The sequence below is a fragment of the Bicyclus anynana genome, chromosome 7 (assembly GCF_947172395.1).
Source record: "Bicyclus anynana chromosome 7, ilBicAnyn1.1, whole genome shotgun sequence".
In the NCBI taxonomy this organism is placed as follows: Eukaryota; Metazoa; Arthropoda; class Insecta; order Lepidoptera; family Nymphalidae; genus Bicyclus; species Bicyclus anynana.
In genome coordinates this window covers 14,943,051-14,964,887 of record NC_069089.1, presented here as the reverse complement: position 1 = coordinate 14,964,887, position 21,837 = coordinate 14,943,051, and the positions used below count along the sequence as shown (strand labels likewise).

The window sequence follows — 21,837 nt, the reverse complement described above, 5'->3', positions numbered from 1 at the left end:
TAAAAGAATTTCTTCAACATATTTATCCCTCATTATACAGATCACTGCTTTTCATGGCATTAAGTGTACACTACACCGCAATATTCAAGCGATTTTATGTCTTCAGTCGAATTAAGTCTCTACCACAGGGTAAATAAAGCTGATTTTGCTATCTACATATTAAGTAATTGCGGTTTGTACCACATCTTTGATCTAACATTCTTCGACAGGAAATCCTGTTGGCAAAGGGAACCCGTATTCACAATTAAGTTCGATAGAATTCTTGGTAAAACAAGTAAAATATCAATTTGTTGAGGTTTCTGAAGCAGGCTATAGCTTGGCAAGTTCGTTGATGACACTCCCATATTATGCGTGTGACGGGGGGAAAGAACTGCGCGGGTGTGAAGTCGTGCGCGCGAGTCATCACTACCCCCTTCCCGGCCCGCGGCCCATTTACTTTTGAAACATTCACTTGAAAGGTACAAAAATTTTAAATTGCATTAAGGATATTTTTTTTAAATAAAAGCCTAAATTTCCCCGCGGAAATCTGGCAGGGAAATTAAGCTAGATTTATGTTACGGTAGTATAAGAAAGGTACAGGATTTTCAGTTTTTCTCAAATACTTAACCAAAAATACTCTCCTACCAAACAAAACAGTGAATACTTTCCTTGTTTATAACAGAAAATAAATCCTACTTAATATAAACGCGCAAGTTTGTACGGATGTTTGGATGTATGTTTGGATGTTTGTTACTCTTTAACGCCGCTACTACTGAAGCGATTTGGCTAAAATTGGAATTGGAAAAATTGGAATGGAAATAGATTTTACTCTGGATTAACTAATAGGCATCTTTTTATCCCGGAAAAATCCATGGTTCCCAAAGGAATTTGTAAAAACTAAATTCCACGCGGACGAAGTCGCAGGCGTCCGCTAATAATATAATATAATATAGTGTTGTTATAATATAGCTGTCTTCCGTAAATATTAAAAAAAAAATACCTTACATTGTAAACATTAGCAAAACATGGCATTTTCGTGATTATCTACCAAAATTATTCCACGTCATATATTCATATTTTACATATTCAGAGATAAATTAATTTTATTCATTTTATTTCGTTGGAGCCCACGTATATTCGGAGCACGAATTACAACCCTTATGTTTGTTAAGGGATTTCTTTAATAGAAAGGAAAGGAACCCTGTGAAACTGTATACTGTGGTTCAAACTAATAGCGGCAGCGTTTTGTTGTTATTCCATTTTTATCATTTACTTAATAAAATATATAAGCTATAAATCAACACTATTATCAATCTATTTGAATGGCCCAATACATGGCTAGGTCTCTTTATATGAGAGGCATTTGAATCTTAGACTTTACGCTGTTTCCATTGTTCAATGCGATATGTAACCACTATTGCGTATTAAAGACCGACTTAATTTGCTTTCCGAGGCACTGGGATATTTATTTATTTTATTTATTTATTTATTGCTGAGAACACATACATTCTAATGTATTCAGCCATTTCTGGCATACAACAGTTTATATTACAAATACTATTAACAAAATATAAAAAAAAATGAATTCAATAGCAGATGATTAATCAAAAAATAAAAATTAGAACAAGCAAAAAATTACAATCTGTGCAGGTACGAGTACTTATGTCAAATAATAATAATTAATAATATAATATATATATAACACCTCCTACTTTTTAATTCCTTGGAATTTATAATTATTAGCCTGCCGCGACAGATATATACTTGGAAGAAAGAAAAATTAGAAAGAAGTATGAGTATACTCATATACGTTTCTTTAATTAGATATGCTATATAAGATAATGTTTTATTAATTTTCTATCTGTGTAAATCATAAATGAATAGGTGCCTTCTAGGCAAGAGCTTTTCAATTCCACTGTAGACTTCGTTGTATTTGTTTGTATTTGCTTATCAGCCTTGATTGCAGGCAAGCAATTCATCATACATCATTATCAACTCATATTCGGCTCACTGCTAAGCTCGATTTTCTTCTGAGAATAAGAGGGCTTAGGCCAATAGTCCACCACGCTGGCCCAATGCGGATTGGCAGACTTCACACACAAGAAAATTCTCTAGTATGCAGATTTCTTCACGATGTTTTTCCTTCACCGTTTGAGACACGTGATATTTAATTTCTTAAAATGCATAGGTAAAACTGAAAAGTTGGAGGTGCATGCCCCGGACCGGATTTATACCCACACCCTCCGGAATCGGAGGCAGAGGTCATGTCCAGCTAGCTATTACGGCTCGGCAAGGGATTGGAACAGTAAAAAATATCAAACGCTTATAACTTGTACCTAACCCCAATGCAGAGTAATGTCTGTATGTTCTCAATTATTAAACAATGCAATCGCGAGCTCCAACCCTATAGCGTTAATACTTGAATACCTACTATCTGGGTCACGGACATAAGTGCTATGCCAAATGTAGCTTTCTATACAAGTTATTTAGTTATTATGTCCGTTGCGAGGAATTTTATTACCTACGGCACGGTATAGCAGAATACCGGTACCTTGGATAAATATATAGTAGTTTGAATATATCATATAGCATTAATAATAATGATTATGATCCTACTATCCTATCCTACTATCCTACTAATATTATAAACGCGAAAGGGAAACCCCAACGTCCTTTGGCTCTTCGAACTATGTACCCCGCCCATTGCCACTTCAGCTTCACGACTCGTTGAGATATTTCGGTGACTTTGGTTCTTCTGCGGATCTCCTCATTTCTGATTCGATCACGCAGAACTACACCTAACATAGGTCGTTCCATCGCCGCTGTGTAACTCTGAGCCTTCTTATGAGAATATAAATAAACCTATAGGTATCGATCAGCGTTGAAAGAGATTAGGAATTCAAGAGGTCGAAGGTTCGATTCTTGCCCGGGTTGCACTCGTAATGTAGGTACCTACGTCCCTGACCAGGGTTTTTGATTGGTTTTTACTTTGTTCCAAATTGGTTCAAAAATATGTCTTCTTAGAGTGCCTCTCCATTACTGAAGGTCAGTTTTCTAAACTTTTCCTTGTCTAGACGGAAAAGTTCGTCGACGGTCTTTATGCTAGTCCACTACCTTATATTTCGTAGCCAGGACTTCTTTCTTCTTCCTACACCTCTTTTGCCTGCAATCTTGCAAAAATATGTATTCAATCCAAAACCTGATTGAAAAATCACCGACATACAAACATACTATAATATCATCAATATCGTATAGTATCTTATCGTTTAATTGTCCACAACATGCCAGGGTCAAGGTCGCCCTCCTTCTAGGTGATGCGATATGGAGCTTAGACCCACCATGCTCCATTGCGAGTTGCAGCTTGGGTGATAATGTTAAATTATTTAATTTCCACTATCACATGGTAATGATAATCAGCTAAAGGTTTGATAAAAATTCGTTAAAATCCAGGTTATACCTATCTCAATTCTAAATTTCAGTCAGATCCATTCGGTAGTTTTTGCGTAAAAGAGTAACAAATATCTATTATCCAAAACATCCAGTAATGCAAATTAATTTGATCCAGTATCTACCCTAAAAATAGGTATTTAAAAATGTTAAATAAAACAAAAACAATTTTCATTAAAATATTTACTTCAAAAATTTTAAATCACTACTAAAATCATTTTTTTTTAATATTCCTTAACCAAACAATACATTACATTTTCTATTTGGTTCATATAATAACTATACACAACTAATTATGTTTCGTAAACATTCTCTCTTTGTAAAGAAAAACTTTACTCTCTACGTTTTACATTGCAACTTCATTGAGTGATACAATTATTTGAAGATAGCATTTTTTATGAAGAACCATTAAATCTCAAATTAGGCAAAAAGCCTTCGACTTTCATTTCTGAAAGCGGCCGAGATAGCAAATTTAAATTCTTTATAATACTTTCTTGGAACATAATAGTATGTTGATCTACGTATATTAACTGAGCCCGAACGAAAAGGCTGTCTGATTTCAAATTAAAAAATAAATCAGGTGTTCAAAAAAACAAAAAAATGTTATCTATATAATTTAGTAGGTTTCCTATTTTCGCAATACAATAACTTTCGTTAGGTACAAAATGAACTTAATCTAACCTAAAAATAGTATCTGTCAACATCAATTCTCTTCTAATTAATTTGCTTAACGAGCTACTCAAACAGTTTTACTTTGTGTATATATATATTTGCTATGCATTCGAGTTTTACTAAGTAAAGCAAATAACATACTTTGGAATAACAAAGTATTCTGGTCGAATATACCTAATGCTTGAACATATGTTAACATAAAGCTAGTGACAAGTATTCGACCAGCTGTAATGGTTTTTGCTTGTACACGCAATTACTAAGCGCAGTGTGATCGTTGAAGTAAACGTATACAATGACTAGAGTGAAAAAATAGACTTAAAAAAGTCAGTCTAATTATTAGGAAAACAGCGTCTCTCGACAACAGTCGCGCAATCTATCCTAGACATCTCTCTAAATATTCTCGATAAACTCACTAGCATACTTATGTCGTTGTTCCTACATATCCAAAGATTTAGAATATTCTCAGTTGGAGAACAAGTATTAGAGAAATAATAGTAGAAGGCTGAAAGTTTCAACTTTTCCGCGAGCAATCTCCAATCGTTGCCTTTAGAAGTCTGACAGTCCAATAGTTTACAAAGAATAACTCGATCGGATTTTGTTAAAATGTTAGATCTAAAATAGTTATTGTCTACAGTAAAACTACTCCTCCGAATGCCGTTGTTTCTGTGAACGCAATCGTATCGGCTCTCTTTTTTTGACAAAGACGAATAGTTGAATGGATTCTCGAGAGTATTAACGCTGTAACCCATATCCAAACCTGAGTAGCTGAAACGTTTATTACAATTGAAATTCGAATTAATATCGTTTGTTTTTAAGTTAAAATTGACTGAGCTAGATTGCTTTTGTCTTTGATATACCGTGATGTTTAAATCTAGGCTATTCATAGCATCGGTCTGTTGGAGGATGAAGATACAGTGTAAAGAGCTGACATTCATATTCCATAGGCGGGCGTAGGAGAGTTCCTGGTATTTTCCTCCAGACTGAATCTTCCAGCCGACACCAACATCCCTAACACATACACACAAATCTGAACAATTCTCTTCAAAGTAAATTGTTTTAGGATCACAAAGGAGGAAACCGCCGGTGCGCCGTTCACTTTCGTAACATTCATAAAATGCGTACGGCGTATCATTAAAAGCGTGTAAATGAAGATTATAATAACCGTCAATTCGTTTGCTAAAAAATAGAGCTAATTTTAACAATTTGGCATCCGATGCATTAAAGCTTCTACCAATAAGAACATAGTCACTCAAGAATTCACAAACAAGAAACACTTTTGCTGGATCAACTTGTGCAAATATAGGAGTGCCGGGTGTTTCTTGATCAAGAGTTAGAACTTTTCTCCATTCCCTTGAGTTGATTTCTTCAGGTTTTTGCAGGATGGAGAGCACCCAGCTAGAGTTTTTAATTGCTGCACAATGTGGAAATGTTAGAACGACTCCTTTGCAAAAGTGGAAATTTTTCGGCCCGCATCTTATAACAGGGCTTAATTGCGTTTCACCTAAGAAACAAAAATCTATATGTTATTAAAACACTACATGTTTATCAACTAAAAAGTACTTAAGAGTAGTAAAACAAGATAATAAAGAACTAATAATATCCATTTCTAAAATTAGAACAGATTAGATCAAGTTTACCAATTCAGTGAGTTGAACTTTGTAGATATCTACCGAGGTCGCCCTCTAAATGTTCTCGATCTAGATAGTCTAATTTCAGAACTGTCTGGGTCAAGTTATATCAGTATGGAAATTCAGTAAAAGTTAAAATTCTAAATTTAAAAACTTTTAAGGTCATTTTCCAGTCACAAAAAATATTTGACGATAATGACCACAGAATTTTGCGATTTAGAACCGGCTTTCAACTAATCTCGAAAGATAAAGTTATTTAAAAATTCTGCTAAGACTGTATAAGGTAAATAAGGATGGAAAATATACACTGATATAACAAGTCTTCAATAACGTACTGCTCTACGGTTTTCGGCAATAAACCCTATGAATTTTTCAGCACCATATACGAGTATATATATATAGGAGTGTATACAAGTAAATTCTGAAATAAAATGTTCATTTAACGCACCTTCTTGTAACATCGGCTTATTCCACTCCTCATCAGTGACTTCAACGGAGAACAGTTCCTCGCCTTTTTCAACAACACCGTCAGGAATGAACAATCTAACTCCACATTTCTCCAAATTGAGCCAACCACCATCACTGTTGATGATTTTAGATGTCGCCGTTTCCAAGTATTGGGAATTCAGAAATTTTGAGTCTACAGAAGCGTTGTTTTTAAGCGACGGCGACATTTCTACACTTTCATTCCCATACGATGAACCTGCTGTAAGGGTACATCTAGATTAAATTAGTAACACGATTCAAGGTCAGTGCGGTGTGAATAGGTGGACTAAATGACAAATATATTATTTGGTTGTTAAACTCTGAGTTCTTCTTTCCAATGGGAATTTATTCTGAAGTCCTTAAAAAATTCAAGAAGGAAAAATTACAGATATAAAAGATTGAACATTCGATGTAAGCAGTAATTGCTTTAGGCAAAGTACAGACACTCGATTACTACTCTTTTATTATAGTATAGATAGATTGCAAAATGGAGAAAAATTATTGCTTAAAAATATCTATTAATACATAAAATAACATTGAATAAGAAATGATGAATTTATGTTTTGTTGTCCCCACAAAGATTAACAACATAATGACAACATTCCAATTGTTTCAAGTAATTAAAATTTTCAATATTAGTCCTAATTTCATATTTGCCAGAAAGTCTCCCTACAATGACACATGGTGCATGATCAGTGAACTCACAGCTCAAAAAGCAGCTGGAGTCAGATCGATCTGACTCCTTGTCCTTGCAAGCGTAACTCTCTGCGCCAAGAGCTCTTACCTCTCTCTCGTGGTCTATTGGGGAGATGTAACTGTGAAATAAAAAAATATATTAATTTTGATAATACAGAGTTTAAACTAAAAAAAACGCTTTTGATTGACAAGGATAACTTTTGTTAGGATATTTTGTAATCAAATCAAAATTCAAAAATCAAAGTTACGAGAATAAAAAACGAAATTTTAACTAAGAAGAACTAAGAAAATTAACGAATAAAAGTATTTTTGATGAAATTTGGTTGACTTTGGAAAATAGAAAAGAGAAAACTCGATTAGAAAAAATATATTAACTAAGAGTCGTAATAGCGCCAATAGCTCAATTAAATAAACCGACTCAACTTTAAGAAGTTCAAAATTCATTTACTTCAAGTAGGCTCAGTTTACAAGCACTTTTGATACGTCAGTTGACTATTTGTAGAGAATCTACCACCTGTTCGGAAGGCAGGTTCTGCTAAGAAGAGACCGAAACTCAAAAGTTGCTCTTTTAAAAAACCATAGTCTTTTAAAAAAAAGTCAAAGTCATGTGAATATCGCCCGTTCAACTATTACCCTCACCTAACAAAATCTAAACTAAATCGGTTATATAAGAATGTATTTCCCATTCCAATTAATTGGAAAGACTGTGATAGAAATGGCTACCAAATGAAATTCCAGCGGACGGGATTCAAACCCATGAACTTTCGGCGTGAGTCCACCGTTGAGCTATTGAGGCTATAATTTGTTATGCCACATAAGTTATTATATTCCAGAATGGCGATAACAAAGCACTATAATTACTTATTGTGGCTACCAAATTCGTACACATTTTACACATTTTAAAAGCGATTGCGGAAATTATTTACATAATTATCTGTAATTTCAGCAAATCACAATATCGAATTGATAAAAGACCATCAGTTTCCGATATCTGCATCCAAATCTATTTATATGTTAAACAGTTTCCATATCCTCCGATTTTAATTAGTATAATAACCTTAATGATGTGACTGCCAGATTATTTAGGATTATGTTCAATAAATATGATATTTTATCTAAAGTCGTGTACAGTACTCATAAATTGAAATTGCAGCAATCAAAATAGTTACAAAAGCTATTGAAAAACGAAGTATCTACTTAATGAAGCTATGTTTTAAAATTCACGAAATGAGCTAGTCTAAACTTATCTACTTTGTTTTTTTCTTCAGATTGTTAGAATATTGGCAAATAAGAAGAATTTTGTGACAGACAGAGAGCTCGGTCGGGGTTACTCGTGATTCATTTATGTTTGATTTTGTACTTCAAATTTGGTTTTTATACATAGAAAGCCTTCGAAAATTGAAAAAATATAAGGAAATGACATGTCACGTGATCTAGTTATCTGTCGTATCTGGTCATTTCCATACATGTTTTTAGTTTTCGAAGCGTTAGCACTTGTAGAAAGAGAATCGATACGCCACATGGGTACAGACACGGGTGAGTCTGCTTTTGATTACACTCCGCGCGTATACCTACTCTGTTTATTATCTGCTAATAACTATTGTTTCTTGTGTTCTATGTACCTACTCTTTCTTGTGAACTTTATACTTGTGCCTGTGCTGTAATAAACTTTCTTCCGTGCATCTCGCTATCTTTCACTCACTCTCCTTCTGACTCCAGCTTGATTTATCAAGACTTATATATTAGCGACACACAACCATCGCTATACTGGTTTGACCATATGTTTATGCTTGTTCCATCAATCCGTTATTACGAAGGAAATAATTAGTTTGTTTGTTTAATAAAACAGTAAAATGATTACCTATCTTCCTTCTGCTGTATTTACTTTTGGTTTCATCTACGAGGTTTTGGTTTTAGTAATAAATTGTTTTACTATTTAAAGTATTAAACATACCTGTTAGCCAACTGAGGTACTTCATAGAGATGTTCATTGCGAGCGTTGGTAGAAGTACTCGTTTGTCTGTGAGTACGTCTGGAGTCAACTGTATGGAACTCTTCATGTATTGTCAAGTCTGGCTGGTTTGTTAGAGTTCTTTTTATCACATTCCCAAAATAGTTTGTACCTGAATTATCAATATCATCATTTTATACTATTAGTTTATTATTAAACACGACTAAAACTCGCATGATACACCGTCGGAGTATGCCCGAACCCATACGGGGCCCTTAGTCGTTAAGTGAAGTTTGGATCGTGCCGCGTTACAAGAACCAGCTCATGACTAAGGACCCCGTATGGGTTCGAATCTAGTCGGGTATACTCCGACGGTGTATCATGAGAATAAGATTTTAGTCTTACCCGTGTTCCATACTAAATTAATATGAATAACACGCACGATAGTTTAAATTCTAAAATCATCATTTTAGTTATTTACACGTATATCAAAATCTATCTTGTATTTCTTCCAAGTAAATATTTTAGACTTCGCATCGACACTTAGCATGAGATTAAATCGCAGTCAAGGGCAAACATGGCATCAAATAACAATTATAATAGTGAAATATTTTAAAACAATTGTAAATAATAAACAATTAAAATTAAAAAATGCATTAACCTGGTGGTGGTTTGACATATGGAGAGTCGTCCGCCATTCTTATCTTCATGTATTTAATACCCAATACAACAACCACAATAAATATAAGAAATGCTATCGATAACGCAATTAATAGTGGCCAATATGAAGACCCTGAAATAAAATACAATTTAATACAAAAGAATAAGCATATTTAAATAATTTATTTTAGTTTTATTAACTTTATTATAAGCATAATGACGGTTAAAGTAACTACTTATATTTAAAAGTTTCATTTGTTCATTTTGCTAGGTCATTATGTCGAATGACAAGTAAAAAGTTACCGTAACATACACACATTATATGGTTTATTTATTTACATAGACATATAAGATAGTTTATACAAGGAATACAGATTTAAAACATAAATATCGATAACTTTTTTGGCTTGTACATAGGCACAGAAAAAACATTACAGAACAAAACAAACAATATAAAATACAAAATGAACAAAGAAATCAAAAATGAACAGAATGAACAAAGAAATCAAAAATGAACAAAATGAACAAAGAGCAAATTAATAGTAAAGTTAGGTACACTACTTCTCAACTTCCCTGCGCCCTGTTTTCAAATTAAAAAGGTTGATTTCTCGATTATTACTCGTATGATGCTTATAATAAAATTGGCTACAAATTCTATTAATGCAGGATCGCGTATATTAGTAAAATATCATTGATAATGATGCATACACTACTACAGTTCATAATAATTTTAAAATGATTACCATCATGTATAATATCGGATTTAGATGTTCTAACACACATAGGACATTGTGCAACTTGATAATCTTTGCCGAGGCAAGCGGTGCTTGTTATACATCGTCTTCTTCTGGTGTGCAGACAGTCGGAATCGCATCTGGACCATTCAGACCATTGGGACCAACGACCTGGGGACCAACACTTAGAACTAAGCTTATATTACAAGGAGGTAAGTTGATTTAACTCAAAAACTTCTCGGCCGATTTTAAGTAAGTTAATCTTTTGTTTCTTACGATTTAATTCAAAAACTTATCGACCTATGTTTCCCATTACCATGGGATTACATTAATAAAATGTAGTCTATATTGCTCGCTAATAAAGTAGCTTTCGTTTAGTGAAAGAATTTTTAAAATCGATTCAATAGTTTCGAAGCCTGTTCGTAATAAAACAAAAAATCAAATCTTATTGATTTTGCATTTTGCATTACCTATAAAATCTCTTAATAAAATTATCAATTTTTTTTTGTCGTTTGTACTAAAAGATCGATACGATCGTATGCCGGTAAAGTACAGGTAAATTAGTACAATGAAAACCAATTCATTTTATTTTGTAAGAAAGAAATTGTAACAGGTCTAGCTATACTTTTTATTTTTTTTATTTGTTTTATTTGTTTAGCGTAATCCTATTATTTAGCATATTAATTCAAGGTTGTTTGTTTTTAATTTAAAGGTAATAATATAGCATATTGTCACTGTGGCTATGTATATCCGTGGTGTCACCTGGATCGAGGTAGCAGCTGAAAATCAGCGCCGCTTGGCCAAGTACTTTGCTTGGTTTATGCGGCACAATGCTGAGCTGTTACCTTTTTTCAAGGTTGTGCCAAACATGACGAAGTGGTTTTTGATGCTTCAACTACTTTAGTTTTGATTTTCAATTGTTCAGGTGGTTGAAGCATCAGACACAACAATAGTGCTTACTTAGGCATTGTGGTGTATGGCACAATTTTTTAAATAAATGTTTTTTCTTTCTTTCTTTCTTTTCTTACTTTTGATGATAGCTATATTACCTTGAAAAAACTTAGTTCGTAATGAAATAAAATGAGCAAAAGGCAACTTGCCAGTAAAATGGAAGTTCGAAGACAAGTCATCGATGGCAACCTTTGAAAACTTTTACGTACGTTAAAGTTAAAGCGTAGGTAATTAAGCATAGTGCATACCCAATATTATATCGGACGATTCATCAGCCAACTCGTCCAAATTATCCACGTACATATCTGAAATACAGCCCAAAACGTAAATTCTAGTCATCGTCATCGTCGTCATCAACCCATATTCGGCTCACTGCTGAGCTCGAGTCTCCTCTCAGAATGAGAGGGGCAAGGCCATTAGACGACCACGCTGGCCCAATGCGGATTGGCAGACTTCACACACGCAGAGAATTAATATAATTCTCTGGTATGCAGGTTTCCTCACGATGTTTTCCTTCACCGATTGAGACACGTGATATTTAATTTCTTAAAAGGCACACAACTGAAAAGTTGGAGGAGGACCCACACCCTCCGGAATCGGAGGTCATATCCACTGGGCTATCACGGCTCTTCAGTAAATGCTAATGTTTATAGATAATTCTATAACTAGCCCGTAGTTTCCGTTTCCGTTTCCGGGAATAAAATGTTGGACACTTGCAAAAAATGTGGCTTTCTAGCCCGCGGTTTCACCCGCATGGTTCTCGTTTCCGTGAGAATATGGGAGAAAATAAATCCTATGATACTCGAAAATAATGTGATTTTCTAGTTGTAAAAGAATTTTCAAAATCGGTTCCGTAGATCCAGAGATTACTCCTACAATTCCACAAACGTTACCTCTTTATAATATTACTAGCCGACGCTCTATGGTTACACCCGCGTAATTCCCGATCCCGCAAGAATAGGGGGATAAAATATATTATGTTACTCACAAGTAATGTGGCTTTCTAGTGGTAAAAGAATTATTAAAATCGGATCAATAGATCTAGAGATTGCCCCTATAACACCACAAACTTTACCTCTTTATAATATTAGTATAAATAGAACTAGTCGTGTTATTGCTCGAATGAAATACCTATCCAAAAGGGATAGCATATTAAGCCCTCATTCTCACGAGGGCTTTTTTAACGGACGTTAAAAAGCGTACAAACTAGTAGTTAGTTTAGTAAGCGTTCGCTTTTTTTCGAGAAGTGTTGCACTTTTAAATTTGGACGTTAGAAATAGACCTTCATTTAACTCCATACTATATTTGAACGCTTTTTTAACATCCGTTAATAAAACTCTCGTGCGAATGAGGGCTTAAGCTTCACGTGAAACGAAAACCACAAAACGTGCATGAATAATGAATAAATAATAAAGGATGTGGCATTAGGGATTATATGCGTGAACACGCTTCACTCTTCATCTTTCAACGATGCACAGGAAGTGTTTGAATACTATACAAGTATTTGGTTTTTGGCAAGGTCTACAGGTAATAATCATATCCCATGGGCTATCACGCCTCTGATAATAATAATTTGTTGAAAAAACAATGTTTTGTGTAGATAAAAAAATATATAAAAAGAAATAATACGTGTTGATACTTCGAAAAAATAATCTAGTCTATTAAAACACGTACCTAAATAATAAGCTACGAGTAACTAAGGTCGCTATGCAATAGCCTCAAACACATATCAATCATCATCTACTATCTCAAAAATGTTAATGATTTATTATATCATGACAAAATTATCATTATATCCGAGCACCAATTTTACAATTCCTTACCAAAATACTGCTTTCTTCCTTTTTATTTCATAAATTAGCCAGCTACAATTTGAAGGCAGTACCTTATGCTCCAAATCCGTATAGTCTAACCACAGATCAACAACACATTTCTACAATACTCAATACATATACTCAACTAGCTGACGCCGCGCGGTTTCACCCACGTGGTTCCCGTTTCCGTAGAAATACGGGAATAATATATAGCTATAGCCTTCGTCAATAAATGGGCTATCTAACACTAAAAGAAGTTTTCAAACCGGACTAGTAGTTCTTGAGATTAGCGCGTTCAAACAAACAAACTCTTCAGCTTTATAATATTAGTATAGATACCAAAACTCATCAAAAAAATACATCTAAAGTCATACTCACCCAAGTCACAATCTAAGCAGTCCTGGGTCTTCTGTACACTGGGTCCTATGCAAGGTTGACCTCCATTTAAGGGTCGAGGTGAGGTGCATGTTCGTATTCTTCTTCTGCCCCGACCCTCACGGTGTTCCCGGACCTGACCCGCACAGAAACAGTCTGCCCAAGTGGACCAAGCCGTCCAACCTCCGTTCACTGCAAGAATTTCTCCAATAAAATAGTTTTGATATGTCCATTAGTTTTGCTTTTATGATAAGAGAAACAAATAAGAAGAGAGAAAACCTTTGTAATAAAAATTAAAAAAAAACTGCGAAAAGAAGACTAATGCTATGAATTATTTTTAATTTTTTAATCCTTAAAAAAATTATAGGATAAAATCTTTTTAACAAAAAAAATTCAACCGCCTTCAGAATCGGCTTGAGTTAATGTTAATCACTGTGTTGGCACCGCCTTCAAAGTGATCAGAATGTAGCACATACGATGTTATTTTTCGGTTTTTAGTTTATTTTTTGATTTTGAAGTCGGTTGAATTTATTTGTTATAAAGATTCTATTTCCCGCATAGTGAACGAAAGCGCAACAGTATGGGCAATTTCGTTATTTTCATTTTACCACAAAACTACTGAACTGATTTTTATGAAAATAAAATGGAACCAATCTGGAAGTACACTCTTTCAAATAAAAAAAAATCAAAATTGGTTAAAAAAACATTCGCGTCGAATTGAGAACCTCCTCCTTTTTTGAAGTCGGTTAAAAAGCTCATTAAAACCTAATATTTATTTTCTAAATGAAAAACAATAAGTTTTAATCACAGAACATAAAACAATTAAGCTGCGCTTGTTTTAATAATACTAACTTGTAATTTATGTGAATTGTAAATTGACAAATATATAAAATGAAAATGTAATGAAGTAAATAAATATGCTAAAAATATATAAGCCATTATAATGAAGTGCCAATGGGCTGGCGACATAGTTCGAAGAGCCGATGGACGTTGGGGTCCCAAGGTGCTGAAATGGCGACCGCGCACCGGAAAACGCAGTGTTGGTCGACCCCCAACTAGACCGAGGATTTTAAGAGGGTTGCAGGGAGCCGCTGGATGGTAGCGGCTCGAGAGCATTGTCCTTGAAGGTCCATGCAAGAGGCCTATGTCCAGCAGTGGACGTCTATCGGCTTATAAGGTAAGGTAAGGTTAGGTAATGTAACTAATGTAAGTATACTTGAATTAAACAAATTTTGAGCTCACCGAATACAGTAAGCAGAGCCGGTTCAGACATCCTTTTTCCGGCTAAATTTTCCGCGACGCAGGTGTAGTTCGCCATGTCCTGGAAATGACTTATGGTGTAGACTTTACGACACTCGACTAGTTGCAATATATTACCTGTCTTCGCCTTTACTCGCAAAGTACCAATATTAATGTTTATTTTAAGACATCTAGCTCATATGATGGTGACATGAGGTTGAGTCAAGGTTCGATTATTACTTTAGTATTTACATCATCAATAATACACTTTTATCACTATCAGTAGGCTTAGCATGCGTCCACGACATGTCAACAAAAGACACGACAAATAGAACACAGGCTGGTGGGAGGCTTCGGCCGTGGCTAGTTACCTGCCGACAAAGGCGTATCGCCAAGCGATTTAGCGTTGCGTTACGATGTCGAGTAGAAACCGAAAGTGGTGAAAATTTTTATCCTCCTTTTAACAAGTTAGCCCGTTTCCATCTTAGATTGCATCATCACTTACCATCAGGTGAGATTGTAGTCAAGGGTTAACTTATAAAGAATAAAAAAAATATATCTCACGCATTTTGCAGAGACGAAATTAAAAATAGGTACCTACCTAAAATAAAATTTGATTCTCTTGCGAGTATTGAAATATATTAGTACGTTGTATGCGGTATAACAACCATATTACCCAGTTCAAATTAACTTTTTAGCGTTAAATTAGAACTTGTACTTTGTTACAGATTCAAGGGAATGTAGAGTTTAAACCTCTAAAAAGTTCTAGGTCGCCATTGACGGTCAATTATTCTCACGTTTCTGAAAAGCAAACGGCAGTACCCACGCGGCATATTATACAAGTCATGTACGCAAAGACCAAAACACGATCAATTATAGTCGTGGGTGCTACGGAAATGTGAGAATAATTGACCGTTTGTGGCTAGCATAATGTCAATTTGGTAGCTCTAAGGCGTAGAGTCTACGCGACATTTTATCTCGGGAACGCGTAGACTCCAAGTCTCGTAGTAAGTAAGTCTAAGCGTACTTCCCAAGGTAAGGTAAGTAAGGTCTTAAGAAACATAAAACACTGTAATTATAACCCTAGAGTATCTTCTCAATCTTAATATATAATAGCGATTAGGTCACTGTTCTCGAAAACCGCTTGACTGACAAAGATGAAATTGGCAGAGAGGTAGTTTATAATTCGTAGACCACTAAGAACGGATTTTGCAGCAGAGCCGGATTAAGAAGGGCTAGGGACAGACGAAGTCGCGGGCGTCCGCTATCTTAATATATAAATGCGAAAGGTCATTCATCACGAAATCTCGAAAACCGCTTGATGTAAGCTGAAATTTGGCAGGGAGGTAGATTTTAGTTAGTAGGTATAGGTATTAAGAATGGATTTTGCGATAGGACGAGAGGTCTAAGGGCGGACAAAGCCGCGGGCGTCTGCAATTATATTACAAGATACTTACTTGTAAAGACACCTGTTTAATAACCAAGTCACCCTCTTTGGTCAGCTGAACATTGTCATCCACAACGACTGGAGCGTCATTCTTCAGCCAGTACAGCTGAGCGAATGGTGCTGCTTGAGGTGGCTCACATCTGAAGGTAACTGGTGTGTGTTGTTTAGCGAGCTGCGACTGTGGTGCTACTGAGAAGTGCTTCTTTATATCTACGAACAGGTTGGAATGTCACTTTTTGTTGGTTCAATACGGCGCGTGGCGACTGGAGGAGGACTGTATTAGTTGTATTATTTGTATATATACATTACATTAATATGTATAATTATTTGTATGTAGTATATTAATGTATATGATAAAATCAGCTTTTTAGTACCCATAACACACGTTATGGTGTATGGTGGGCTGATGATTATAATGTTAAACTATAAGTTTTGTACTCCGAAGCACGAACGTATAACGTCCCAACTCTTACTGCTACGAGTATTGAGAATTTATTGACAGTATGAAAACTCAGTGTAACAAAAGTTATAGCTTGGCAAATTCGTTTGTAACACTCCTGATGGTCCGCGGAGGCCGCGAAACCCCGCGCGCACAACTTCATACCTGCGCAGTGCTTCCCTCTGTCCTGTCGCCCGCATATCATGGGAGTGTCATCACCGAGCTTGCCAAGCTATAGACCCAAGTCTCTATAATAGGTACATTTGTTTTCTGGTACTTCAACGAATGTTTCTATAGTGTACATTTGTTTCTGGTACTTCAACGAATATTTCTATAGTAGGTACATTTGTTTTCTGGTACTTCAACGAATGTTTCTATAGTGTACATTTGTTTCTGGTACTTCAACGAATATTTCTATAGTAGGTACATTTGTTTTCTGGTACTTCAACGAATGTTTCTATAGTGTACATTTGTTTCTGGTACTTCAACGAATATTTCTATAGTAGGTACATTTGTTTTCTGGTACTTCAACGAATGTTTCTATAGTGTACATTTGTTTCTGGTACTTCAACGAATGTTTCTATAGTGTACATTTGTTTCTGGTACTTCAACGAATATTTCTATAGTAGGTACATTTGTTTTCTGGTACTTCAACGAATGTTTCTATAGTGTACATTTGTTTCTGGTACTTCAACGAATATTTCTATAGTAGGTACATTTGTTTTCTGGTACTTCAACGAATGTTTCTATAGTGTACATTTGTTTCTGGTACTTCAACGAATATTTCTATAGTAGGTACATTTGTTTTCTGGTACTTCAACGAATGTTTCTATAGTGTACATTTGTTTCTGGTACTTCAACGAATATTTCTATAGTAGGTACATTTGTTTTCTGGTACTTCAACGAATGTTTCTATAGTGTACATTTGTTTCTGGTACTTCAACGAATATTTCTATAGTAGGTACATTTGTTTCTGGTACTTCAGCGAATGTTTCTATAATAGGTACATTTGTTTCTGGTACATCAATTAATGTTTCTATAGTAGGTACATTTAACGGTCGTCGTCTATTCCTTTGAAAATGTAATCCTATACATTCCTTATAGGATTAAAGCGCGTACGTCTAATTGCTTTATGCATTAGTACCTAACACTTGAAAGCTAGCGGGTAATTGCATTACCCATGTATCCAGTTACTGTTGTTTTTAACCTGAATAATCTTGCGCTGTTCGACTGATGTATGTAAGATGCCTTTTCAGTCTGGCCTTGGCTTAATAGGGTAGTGGACTCATATCAAATTTAATATAAACAATAATAATTTTGTAGAGTAAATGGAATAAGGGTCCGAAATATATCGATATCAATTAATACAAGTTAAGGATTTCTTATAAAAATCTAATGTATTTTTTCAAATGTGACGTCTAACGTCAAAGTAATTTGTCAAACGCTTCGTTTGGTAAGGATTTTAGTCTCAAAAAATATTATATATTTTTTTCTATCAAGTAGAACGATAATGAAATGTTCATTGTCGTTCTACTTAAAAGACCATTTAAAAAAGTGTCAACTAGCCTATCGCAATGATTTTAATACTACTACTATTAAACACTAGCATAGATTATAATGGGTATTATCATTTACTTACAAAATACTGGGTATTTGTTAAAATCTAAATAAGTGAATAGTTCTAACTAAATAAAAAGATAAAAAAGAAATAAAATTAAAACCTAAGTTTTTGAGTTATATCAAGATGGCGCCTATAAAGCAACTATGACATGACAATTGACAGCAAACGTCAAAACGATTACTGCATTCAAAACGTCATCAATCCGCCATTGTTACCCATAATAGTGTTGCATTTCTTGGGAGAGAATGAATATTATTTCGAAATAATTAAAGAAAATTCATAGATTTGTATAATCGAAAACAGTAAAAAAATATTTTCTTTTATTTCCGCCAGGGTACAATAACTGATCCTGGTCTCCATACAATTTTGGACCATCTCTTTTCATCTAAATTCGCCCGTCAAAAGAGCCGTTGAGACGTCTTAACCAATAATATAAAGTGGTAGAGTTTGATTTTTTGTTTTTTTGTTATGATTTACCTCTCGCTACTCGACCGGTTTTCAAAAGTATGTGACCATTAGAAACTACATCTTCACCGAGTACTATAGGCTATATTTTTTCCCCGCATTCATAATAATAGTAATAAGCTTTACGTGCTCTACAAGGTGTACCAAAACCACCAATTTCCCATCTCCAGGCTGCTATTAAGATTTTTCTTGTACGAAAAATCCCAATAACGTATTTGTTTTTGGCCTGTCCCGTGATTCGAACCCTGGACCTCATGGTCCAAGCTGAACCAGCTAACCACGGAACCAATGAGGCAGTTTTATCTACATTATAATTATGTATAGCTTGGCAAATTCGTTCGAAGCACACCCGATGCTCCGCGCAGGGGGGTAGCGATGCACTGCGCGCTCGACTTTATTCCCGCGTAGTCCTTTCCCCCCGTCGCCCGCATATCATGGGAGTGTCATTAACGAACTTGAAAAGCTATAGCTATCACCATCATTTATATAAAAAAATAAAAAATCATAAAAAAATTCAACCCCCCCGCTGCGGGGTATTTAAGTGCCCAAGCAACCAGTTACCATCATTATTGTTATATTGTTACTTACAAGCAAGCTCAACCGTGGCTGGTTGGCTCCTTATTTGTCCTCTACTCGTCCAAGCAAAGCAGGAACATTGATATTTCTCTGTGCCGAAGTATTCCTCGACATGTTCCCTCGTAACTCTGTATTCACCCTCAATAATTCGGACACCGGTTTGCGGATCAACAAACTCGAAGTTTGCCGCTTGTGTTTTTACTCCGTTGCATTTAAAATACACCTAAAATTATGATTATGGTTTAAACAGATAGAAGGAAAATGGATGTAATATGGTTTGAATAGAAGCAGGCGTCAGTTTGCGAAAGTTCATTATTAATAGTGACTTAATGTCTTAACATCTCCTGAGGATGATCCGGTATCAAGTGCATAGATGATTTTCTCTGAGTGACGTTGTCACTTGGATTCGTTGGTTCTTTGCGAATTAGTCAGTAGGTATTTATAATATGTTTAACTACATAACGATATTTTAACCTACTACGTAAAAGAGGTGTTATGTTATAAGTTGAAGTGCCTGTGTGTATGTGGCATCGCAGCTTCCAAACGAATGTACCGATTATGATGCTATTTGTATGTTTGTAAACTAATATGATTGAAATGTTTATTAGCTACTTATTCGATGAAGATCCGATAAGGCTTTTCTCTATAATATTAAAAGTATTTCTGACAAAAAAATGATTGTTTTAGCTAAATTCGTGACTGTTCGATGTTTTTTTTAAATCTTTGACTTGTTCATATAAGAATATTTAATGTCTAAAACGTGTCTTACATTCCCTTCTACATTCCAAGCAAAAAACTTTACATAGACCAAAAATCTGGAAATTTCTACCCCTATCACACCGATTTACTATCGAAGATTCATTTTATATGTCGTGTTCGTTGAAAAAAATATAAATTAACTTACTTCTAGTGCATTTGCAGCACGGCACTTAAGTGTAGCTGGTTTGTTTTTCACGACATACGTGTTTTCAGGCTCCAATAAAAAAACGGGTAAGTTGTCTTTAGCACTATGCAGTGGTATTTTGTCATCTGGCAATACGTCTTGCGTATCACTGCTGACTGTTGCCACATCGGGTGAATCTTTATAATTAGTTTCTTTATTGTCGTAGTCGTAATCTAAGTAAGAATGGTCTGCTTCATCTTCTTCTTCGTCTTCTTCGTTGCTTGAGAATATCGGCGGTAGGAAATAGTCTTTCCCCTCATTGTTAACGTTCATTAGAAAGTCTAGTGTTTTGCTATCGTCTTTGTAGTCGATTTTGGCTAGACTATCATCTGTACGATGATGTGTACCTAAAATATTTATCATTCTACAATGCAGTTAAAGTATTCATGCAGAATATGAAATATGTTACCTACTTAAGTTTTAACTTATTGTAGTATAGATAAATTTATTGAAAACAAAAATGATTGGAAGTAATTGGACTGGCTTAAATAATTAAAATATTTATCATTCTACAATGCAATTAAAGTATTCATGCAGAATATGAAATATGTTACCTATTTAAGTTAAAATTAACTTATGGACTGGCTTTGAACACAAGAAGTAGAAATTTTCTGTAAGAATTATGTTTTCAAAAGAACAATTGTTGAGTTTCTTGCTAATTATTCACAGCAGATCTTGTCTTCCAAACTGGTGGTAGTGCCTTTACAAATAGTCAAACATGAAGTTTTAAAAGTCCTTGTAAACCAAGCCTACTTACCATAAATAGATTTTGGTTTTTAAACTTCCAATTCATTGTGAAAAGATTTATTATTGTTAAGCTTTATTTACTACAGTCAATTGCCGGGAAATTACTGATAAGAGGAACTGATTTATTTGTTTATAAGATCCACAAGTGATTTTAAATACAGATATAACAAAATTATATTTCAAAATAGAAGTAAGTACAAGTTTTTGTAAAATATATAATTTAACAACCGTAGACACGACACGGTTTAACTGTTTTAGGCAGTAAGTTATAGCGAATAACTGTCTATGAAAATAATACATTTAATTATAATCAGGGCCATAGTTTACTACTAAAATAGACTTAAGTAATCAGAACTTTTCAGAAAACTCTTAATAAAGGAAGATATAATTTATGACTAAAACTTCTATTAAATTGATACAACTCTTTTATTTATTTTAATTTATTAGTTAGTGTTGTTCTGTTATGTCTCAGATAAGAACTTACACACTTCTTTCGTTCCTTACTACGTATTTATATCCTATTATAACTCTTGCTGTGTTGGAAAAAACTTGTGTTACCTACATTAAAAAATCACTTAATAGCATGAAAAAAAGAAAACTTACTTTGCGCACCATCCTCTCCTCTTATGAAAAATACCAAATGCAGTTGAAGAATCAGAAAACAGAACCAATTATGCACATCCATTTATACACAGATCCGTTCTTATACAATTTATTAAACCAATAACTCTGGCATCACTGCCATTTTTTTCCATAACTATTGTTTTAGTTTACATTATTTTGTTATTAAGTTTTGATTTATTCCTATAAATTAATATGGCAAAATAATCCGAATTATGCCATATTACGTTAAATATCACAAATGCACAATCAAAAAAATTAACGATGTTTTAAATATTGGCGTAAAAGTTTTCCACCTTGTAATTTTCGCTAAAGTAGGTGTTCACGCCACGGCGACCGTAACTCG

The 21,837-nt window shown here is 34.5% G+C and overlaps 1 protein-coding gene across 1 annotated transcript; it reads right to left on the bottom strand.

Moving 5' to 3' along the window:
• Positions 1-3,600: 3,600 nt before the first annotated feature.
• On the bottom strand, positions 3,601-21,824 carry LOC112045213 (netrin receptor UNC5B-like). The gene is made up of 13 exons (XM_052882403.1): positions 21,474-21,824; positions 20,085-20,470; positions 19,193-19,403; positions 16,090-16,289; positions 14,636-14,714; positions 13,397-13,585; positions 11,453-11,509; positions 10,263-10,424; positions 9,521-9,652; positions 8,863-9,031; positions 6,918-7,027; positions 6,175-6,432; positions 3,601-5,599 (listed from the first exon to the last, which is right to left on the bottom strand). Exons 1-13 carry the CDS (start codon positions 21,553-21,555, stop codon positions 4,428-4,430), a joined length of 3,207 nt encoding a protein of 1,068 aa, XP_052738363.1. The 5' UTR covers positions 21,556-21,824; the 3' UTR covers positions 3,601-4,427.
• Between the last annotated feature and the right edge of the window lie 13 nt (positions 21,825-21,837).